The 8,880-nt window shown below is 34.7% G+C and overlaps 1 protein-coding gene across 4 annotated transcripts in view; it reads left to right on the forward strand.

The window, feature by feature from the left end:
• The window catches only part of LOC145686756 (phospholipid-transporting ATPase ABCA3-like), a 156,132-nt gene extending 147,477 nt beyond the window's left edge, over nucleotides 1-8,655 (forward strand). For all 4 annotated transcript variants that reach the window (XM_081760390.1, XM_081760394.1, XM_081760391.1 and 1 more), the window contains exons 24-25: nucleotides 2,574-2,790; nucleotides 8,128-8,655. In XM_081760390.1, the coding sequence (XP_081616516.1) occupies nucleotides 2,574-2,790; nucleotides 8,128-8,289 (379 nt within the window). In that variant the 3' untranslated portion in view covers nucleotides 8,290-8,655. The remainder of the gene's footprint in view (nucleotides 1-2,573; nucleotides 2,791-8,127) is intronic.
• The last annotated feature ends 225 nt before the right edge of the window (nucleotides 8,656-8,880 follow it).

Below are 8,880 nucleotides of genomic sequence, written 5' to 3' on the forward strand. Positions count from 1 at the left end.
AGTTAAAGGTTCCTGTGTTAATGTTACAAATGTAGGAACTTAGATTAAGGTTCCGTCATGCCGAAACTTTAACACAATTATTTATTGAAAGTTATTTGCTTTGATCATATTTTAGTTTTAATTAAGGAGAAGGCAATGATACATTGCCGAAATTGTAACAACATTATTTATTAAAAGTGATTTTGATCTTGAAATTTTTCATTTTTCTCTCCACAGTCAGTTTCTTCTTAGTGGGAATCCTTGGAAATTTTTAATGCCTTACGTTTACTTTTAATACAGTCAGCTTGTGATTTTTTTTTTAATTTTAAATATAGGAGGATATGATGTACTTGAGAAGAAAAGTACCACACGTGCAGTACATTCTTAATTGCATCCCATATAAAAGTATTTCTCAGTGATGATTTGTTTTCTTACATAGAGGAACTTTCCCCTCATCTCATAATAATTAAAGTACATCGATTTTAGCATGTATCTACTTACATTTGTAACTAATGTAATTATACTGCATACAGTTATTACATGAGCTATGCAGGGTCGGCTCTACCATATGTGCAATATTTGCATTTGCACGGGGCGGAAAAATCTGTCATGATTATATTAAAATAAACATTTCTTGTTGGAAAGACTTCATGATGATGGTAGTTAAATTTACTAAGCTGATCTTGTATTTGAATACTACATTTCATATATCATGTTTAGGTCACATTAGTTTACGGTCACATTGACAGTGCTAAAGCAAATGGTCAATTCCAAGCATGAATTGCTTGATTGTTGTCAAATACAAGAACTCAATTCTCGAACAATAGCGAGGACCTGTTACATTTAGTTAGTTATCAGTTTGGATATGAACACTAGTCTTGTCTTTGTCACAAACAAGTTCCGTATCACTGAAGGTGAGAACAAGTTTCTTTTAATTTTTTTTAATAGATGTAGAAGGAAAATCAAGAAATAAAGATAAAAGAGCTAGTTGCACCGGAATTGCAAACTGATATATTGAGATTGAATCTCGATATTGAATTCTATATAAAAAAGATTAACATCTTTCCTCTGCAGATGCGTTTGCTTTATCTTTCACTAACATAATAGATTATTATTTAAAGAAAAAAATACGAGATTGTATTTGCAGTGTTTAGGTCTTTCTGAGTGCGACTGCTTTCTCCCTCCCCTTCGTTTTCTTGATGCGTAATGTACTTAAAATCGTGGCTTTTAAGATTTGGTCTTTCTGGAGAAGGGCGGGGCGGCAAATAATGCCATTCCACGGGTCGGCAAATTCCCTAGAGCTGGCCCTGGAGCTATGAGTAATCTAAATTAATATAACTCTGTAAGGAAAACCTCTCAGTTGAAGATAAACTGTTGTATTCTATCGGTATCATAATTCAGAGGTTTTACTGTATATGTGAACAACAAATATTTATGCTTTTATAATCTTAAGTATTTTCCTGGATAAAATATCAGTGATTGATCGTATTCCTGTTTCTTCATTCGCTCGCTCTCTTTTCCCCCTCTGGTCAAGGTGGGTCGTTTCCAACTTCATAGGGTAGGAAATTAAATTGTGCTTCCTAATAAATAATTCCTGATGGAGATTTTATTGTTATCGCTGTGATGAAACGATATACGAGGTGCGTTCAAAAAAGTGTCGAACCTTATTTTTCCCCGCGTAAACCAATGAAGCGCGGAAGATTTTCTTCAGTGTGGGTTGAGTTGAGTTGATTTTGAGTTTAACGTCCCGTTCAGCAACGAGGCTATATGAGACGTGGACCTACTGATTAACGTGGAGTCCGAACCACATGAGCTCCGCCGGGAATCGAATCTTCAGTGTAGGTGTAGAGGAAACACTCATGTGCAGTCGTGATTTCTTTCCCATGCGCACAAAGCGTAAGTCGCTGGTAGTCGGCCAACCAGTGAAGACGTGTAGCGAGCGGTCATCGGATTTCAGTTTTTTGTAAAATGACAGAAAAACTTGAGCAGCGATATTACATCAAATTTGACCATACCCAAGTGGAAACCATTTAATCGGATCGGTACATTCAATTTTGAACAAAAATTTGAGTATGAGGAGAGTGTCCGCGAAATTTGATTCAGGCTTTGATCGGCAAATACATCAGGCTCCCTACTCACCCGACATGGCTCCATGTGACTTTTTGTTATTTCCCGAGCTAAAGGGATCCGATAACCGATTTGAGTTAAGAGGAAATCATGCGGAATGCGACGGCACGATTGCTCACCATTCCAAAAATTGCGTTCCAGAAGTGTTTCCAACAATTGGGAAGCACTGGGAGTAGTGTGTGTATTACCAAGGAGACTGCTTTGAAAGGGATTAGTGTTTCGGATTTCTAAATCAACAAATATATTTTTGCTAATCAAAGGTTCGATACTTTTTGAACATATCTGATATATTTTGTTGAATTTTTAAAATGTTTACAATTTCTCCTTAAATAACACATCAGAATATGTGTCTATAAGCATAGATACCCAAAGTCGCAAGCCAAGCTTTTGGCCTTGGGTTCAAAAATTGAAATGGCTCTACGATATGATTTAAGTGATAACTCATTCTCTATTTCAACAATTTTCAGGGTGGAAGAATGTGAAGCAGTTTGTGATAGATTGGCAATCGTGGTGAATGGAAAATTCAAAGTGCTAGAACACGTTTCCTGCTTGAAACGCTACTACGAAGTTGGATTTACAATTCTGGTGAAATGTAATAAAGGTGCCTCTGTTAGAGAGATTGCAGCCATGAATAATGCAATAAAGCAAGCCATCCCACGATGCAAGATTGAGAACGAATATTTGGTACGTGTTCATAAAATAAATAGTATAACATGTACTGTTATGGTTTCAGAAAATTTATTAACTGCTGTATATATAAAGAAAGGCTGAATATAGAAGAAATGTAAGCAAAAGGCTAATACTCACCGCAAAAAAACAAACCACTCTTCTAGAAGTACTTTCGGAGTATATTATCTCCATCTTCGGCCTAGGCACAATCCGAAAAAGATTTAAAAAATGGGGAGAAATGTGGATGGGTAAAAATGGTTAAAAAGGATTTAAAATATGCGAAGAGTAAATTTTCTTGTCCGACATAAACATACGTATATTAACCCACAAAAACCCAAACATTGTTCAAGTAAGAATTTTTGAGCAAAACTTTCATGGTTCACTAAATGAGGGTCTTAGATAACACAAATGTCAAAAAAAAATGTTTTTGAATGAATTGGAAACCCAATGTGACACCTGTGACTCAGCGAGGAACAGACGTAATTTACAACTTTAATTTAGTACCTGAACAATTACTATTTTACCAGAGTAATTATTGACCCTTTTAGATACAGGAAAAATAAATTATTAGGGAGTTAAATACTTACTTATCATAGGAATAAATAAAATATATCCAGAAGCTGAAAGGCGCTCGAGAACTCTATGAACCAAATGCAACTACTGACAAGAAAAGTTGAATAAAATTGCTAAAACCTGAAGAAAAGGAACGAAACAAAGCTTGCTACAAAGGTTTATGTGTGGCTTATAAAGTACAATGGATATTTGTGTAAAATGTTTGAAACTAACTTTATAAGGTCAACAGGAAATCAATGTGACACCTGTGATACACTGGGGATTTGTAAGTTAATGTAACTCACTTGTTACTGTTCACTTTTGTTCACTATGACCTTCCAGACAGCGGAAATGAGTAGTAAAAAGACTGCTCCATACCGTATTTATGTCTCCTTTATCTAAATTGAGTGTTTTCTCTTTATGAATGTAATAGGCTTTTTTTAATTTTTCGTTCAGTTGTTTTTTTGCTTTCTCTATCAAACATGAATTGGTAATGTTATGGTTATTATCTTTGAAATGCGATGCCAATCTGGATAACTGTTGTAAGCTACGAAATTTTGGTGTGCGAATGTGCTCATCTATTCTGGTACCAATATTCCTTTTGTTTGACGTATATATATTTTGTCACATTAACATTTAACCCGATAAACACCGCTACTTTGTTGGTGATCAATAAAAAATGCTTTAAAATTTGTGATATATTTTTCTATGGATTTTGGAGGAACTTCTGAGGCCTTGATGTTATATTTTTGCACTATCTTCTTAATTTTTGCCCAAATACGTGGACCCCATCCACTTGTGAGCCTCAGCATTTGTTGTTGGTGGGTGCCGACCATTTCCTGTTGTACCTGCTTGTATCACTTTAGTAATAAAGACTTTTGGAAACCATTTTCTCGTCCGATTTTTATTAAATATTGAATTTCCTGATTGAGGTCACCAGTTAGATCTGAAAGCAGAGGGTTCTCCTAAAAAGTTTTCACAACTATTCATTTGCTGAAGCCATGAATGTGATGATCTAAAATTATCCTTCCAGGTCCATTTACGCCGTCTGGAAGGTAATAAAAATCAGTGAACAACAGTGACAAGTGAGTTACATTAATATATGTTTATGTCGGACAAGAAGATTTACGCTTCGCATATTTTAAATCCTTTTTAACCATTTTTACCCATCCATATTTCTCCCCATTTTTAAAATCCTTTTCGAATTGTGCCTAGGTCGACGATGGAAATGGAGGAATGGTTTGTTTTTAGCGGTGACTATTAGCCTTTTGCTTACATTTCTTCTAAATATTATCACCGCTCTCAATATAGTGATAAAGGTTGAACATTTTTAAAGCTATTAGGCCTTATGCAGAGTCGTTCTGACACGTGATTAGTACCATACTAAAGAGTTAGACTAACATGTTTCCTGTAGTAGTCAAGCCTTTAGTATGACGCTAATCATACGTCAAAACGACTCTGCATAAGACGGATTAAGTCTATTTAACCATGTACTTTATATTCTCCAAAAACAACAAATAATGAACTTTAAAATACATGTGGTACTCAAAAATAAATAAAATTCAACTTTCATGTTTCTTAATTTTTAATCGTAGATTTGATTGTATACTTTCTAATTTATCCACAACTAACAAATCGTTAATTAAAAACAAATCACTAGAATCTATTTGTGCCAGCTAAAAGGCATATTTAAATGAAACTGTTTAGAGTTCATTTCATGAATATAGTTCTAGAACTACAACTGTACTGTTTCTTTTGCAATATATATTTCGTTATACTATGCCTTTTACCCATTTATAGTTAATAACTACATTGATAATATATAAATATAGTTCCTGGCTAGCATTAATAGATTTAAATTATGTTCAAAACATTGTTGAATATATTTTTTGACTCGTTAGATGAGGAAGTACGCGGCGTACAGAATATTGCTTCTGCAATTTATCTAATTTATGTAATTCCAAAAGAAATGTCTTAGTTTCTTATGGTTCAGCTCTCTCTGCACGTGTTCAGAGGTCTCCGAGATTCAAGTTGTTTTTTAATCCATGTTACTTAATACTCCTTCCCTTACATATGAGATTGTTCAATAAATTCATTATTTTCGTTATAAACCATTATTTTATAACAGTGCCCAATATTTTAAGAACATTTTGTGTGCAAAAACTATTAAACATACATCATGTGTATTTAACTTTATTCAAGCTTCTACATTTTTCTTAAAAATCTCAATGCGTACAGAGACTAATACAATAAATTCAAAATGTACACCGTTGTTTTCAACACACGGTCCCGATAGATGCTTATATTTCATTGGTATTTAATTCATGGTGGTAGAATCAATACGCTGACGAGTATTAGAATCCCAGAAAGTTCTATGAAACATAATCAATATGACTATGGTAGAATCAATCCGCTGACAAGTACTAGAATCCTAGGAAGCTCTATGAAACATAATCAGTATGACTATTGGAGAATTAATCCACTGACAAGTACTAAAAGCCTAATAAGTTCTGTGGAACATGATCAAAATGACTATGGTACAATCAATCCGCTAACAAGTACTAGAATCCTAGGAAGTTCTATGAAACATTATCAGTATGACTATAGTAGAATCGAACCACTGACAAGTACTAGAATCCTAGGAAGCTCTATGAAACATAATCAATATGACTATAGTAGAATCAGTCCGTTGCCATGTACTAGAATACTAGGAAGTTCTATGGAAGATGATCAAAATGACTAGTATTATTTATAACACATGAATCCAATAAATGCTTCCATTATATTAATATTCGATACATAGTGGTAGAATCAATTTGCTGACAAGCGTTTGATCGTAGTAAGTTCTATGAAACACATTCGAAATGATACTATTACCTGTAATATAGGATCTAGTAGATAGTACCCATTCCATTAATATGAGGTTGATGATAGTGACATTAATTTGCTGCCCAAGGATCGTAGGAAGTTCTATGGAACATGATCAAAATCATCCCATTTTTTCGTAATTCATAAGTCTAGACATACCATTAACAGTTGGTCGATGAGATAAAGTAAATTTGATGACTCTACGAAATAGCCAATTGAACTGGCAACGTTGGTTTTTCACTTAAAATGAGAGCCATACCAGTGTGGACCCCAAACGGACGATGTCAGATTGAAAATCACCGATTTTCAATAAAGTTTTCCTTATCTTTACACATAATGCAGTTGACCTATGGATTAAGCCTTTTGATACATACGGTATAGTATTACACAATAAAATCCAACATGAACAGATATATCTTACTTGAAGTTATATTTGTTTGATGAACCATGTTCTTTTCATATGTATCTAAGTATAAAGAATCGCTAGAGAGTTTCTTACTATGATTTTGTTCCAATATACAGTACAACCTCGTTTATCCGGACTATAAATAACTGTAACCAAAGGCAATCTGAATAATCCCGGTAGTTTGAGTAATAAACAAAACAAATCCTTAAATAAGCAGACTTACCGCTATTATGATAACTTTTCACATAATTTCTTAACAAAGAATTGGTCCACTGTTTTCTGTTTGAATGAAGCACGGTTATGCAAACACTTTTATCATTAGTAGTTCAGCTGGAACACTGGCGCAAATCCCGGGGGGATGAGGGGGACATGTCTCCTCCAATATTGGAACTGGGGGGACTGTTCCCCCCAATAATCTGATTTGAAATGTGTTTTTTGAGGAGAAATGTGATAATTTGGGTCCGATTGCCACAAAGTAAAGTGAGACGAAATTGATGTCCCCCTAGAATAAGCCTCAAATCTGCTCAACTCCCAACGTTGAAGACGACTCTGCTCCCCTGATCCTCCACCGCACTGTTTTTCTACTTTATAAATATTTTGAACATCCCTTAAAAAAAAAAAAAAGTTATGGGAACGGTCTTAACCGTCCCCTCCAAAGTTCAAGACAAGTTTGCGCCGCTGAGCTGGAGTCGTGTCGGGCTGACACTCCAAGTAGGCCATGCTGCTTATTAGCTGGTGTGTAGCATCTGCATGTGTCGTCCGCTGTTGCGGTGTAATCGCTCCCTCCTTGTCCATGTCATCATCTTCCTCAATGTCTGCTGTAGATGTGCATTCCGCTACAATTTCTTCTTCCATCATAGTGCCGTATCCACCGTCATTGTTACCTTTCAGCCAGTCATTGACGTCTTCCATTCCATATCAACATTTGAGCAAACACTTATTGTTCCTAACATTTGCAGAAGGTCGTCTCCAGCCACTTGCACCAAATCATGGCTTGCCATTTCCTTTGTACCATAAATAGCTGGCCACAGTTATTTCCAAACTTTTATTACAATATTTTATGTACAGTATCACCACAATATATTGAACAGTCCGCAGCAAAAAAACCTGCAACATGAGCATGTAAGTTTATTGTGAAACTACGCCTAACAGCGCAGAGAATCAGCGTAAGGTGTAAGTGACACGAATCACGCCAGGAGAAACCTCGGCGTCCTCCCCTGCACACTTATTTTGGAGCAAAAGACTTCGTTATTTCACAATAAACTTACATGCCCATGTTGCAGGTTTTTTGCTGTGGAGTGTACAATCTATGCAGGAACTGTACATGTAATCAAAATAAAAAGCGTATGTTTGGCGTACTTAGTTTGGATAGTTGCGTTCTTGCTATCATAAGTTAAAAATTATTATTATGTGAACACTAAATTTTAAAAGTATCTACAAAAGTGATCCAGACCAACAAGGGTCGGATAAACGAGATGATACTGTATTTTGCAAATCATCATATTAATTCAGTTTTCTACTTGCAGCGTTTACTACACTACCACGTATTACAGCCAGATCTCACATGGCGAGAATTATTCAAGGCAATGGAGGACATTATATCTACTTTTAACATAGTAGAAGATTATACAATAAGCGATACATCACTGGAACAAACGTTTCTCAATTTTGCACGAACTAGTGATTAGTTCAAATAGTGTCAAATGGTAGGACAGATCAGTGAGACGAGATGGGGTTGTTAGACTGTTGTAAAGATAGACAGTGAAAGATAATACTTCTTTGAATATAATAATTTATCAGGAAGAAGTCCCATTCTGAACTAAAAATGATGCAAAGGTTCTATCTACGACAAAAAGAAACTATTATGTGCTTTCAAAAATGCTCGTCTTAAAATATAATTATGTAACTTTTTAATTATTGTAAACAATATCGGGTTAACTAATTGATTGAACTTTTGATTCATCCTTTTGAAGTATTTATGTCAATTTTAAATCTCATTTATGTTTACACTAGACTACTTTTATTACAAAAGAATTTTTGTACATTTGTGTATTCTCCTGACATAAAAGATTAACTTTATGTACAAATTTAAAGAGGAAAACTAAATTTATAATATTGAAAAGTTTAACAAACTTGAATTTTTGTTATTTGCATTTTCCCGCCTTTTCTCTGTGTGTTTCTTGTTTTATGGCAATAGGTTAGGTATGAGTGAGAAGTTTCTTTATAGTGTAATAATATTGATCGAGAAAGGATTAAACTTTTCGTGGTGACGTGATTTT

Source organism: Thermobia domestica, chromosome 5 (assembly GCF_964235325.1).
Source record: "Thermobia domestica chromosome 5, izTheDome1.hap1.1, whole genome shotgun sequence".
Taxonomy (NCBI): domain Eukaryota; kingdom Metazoa; phylum Arthropoda; class Insecta; order Zygentoma; family Lepismatidae; genus Thermobia; species Thermobia domestica.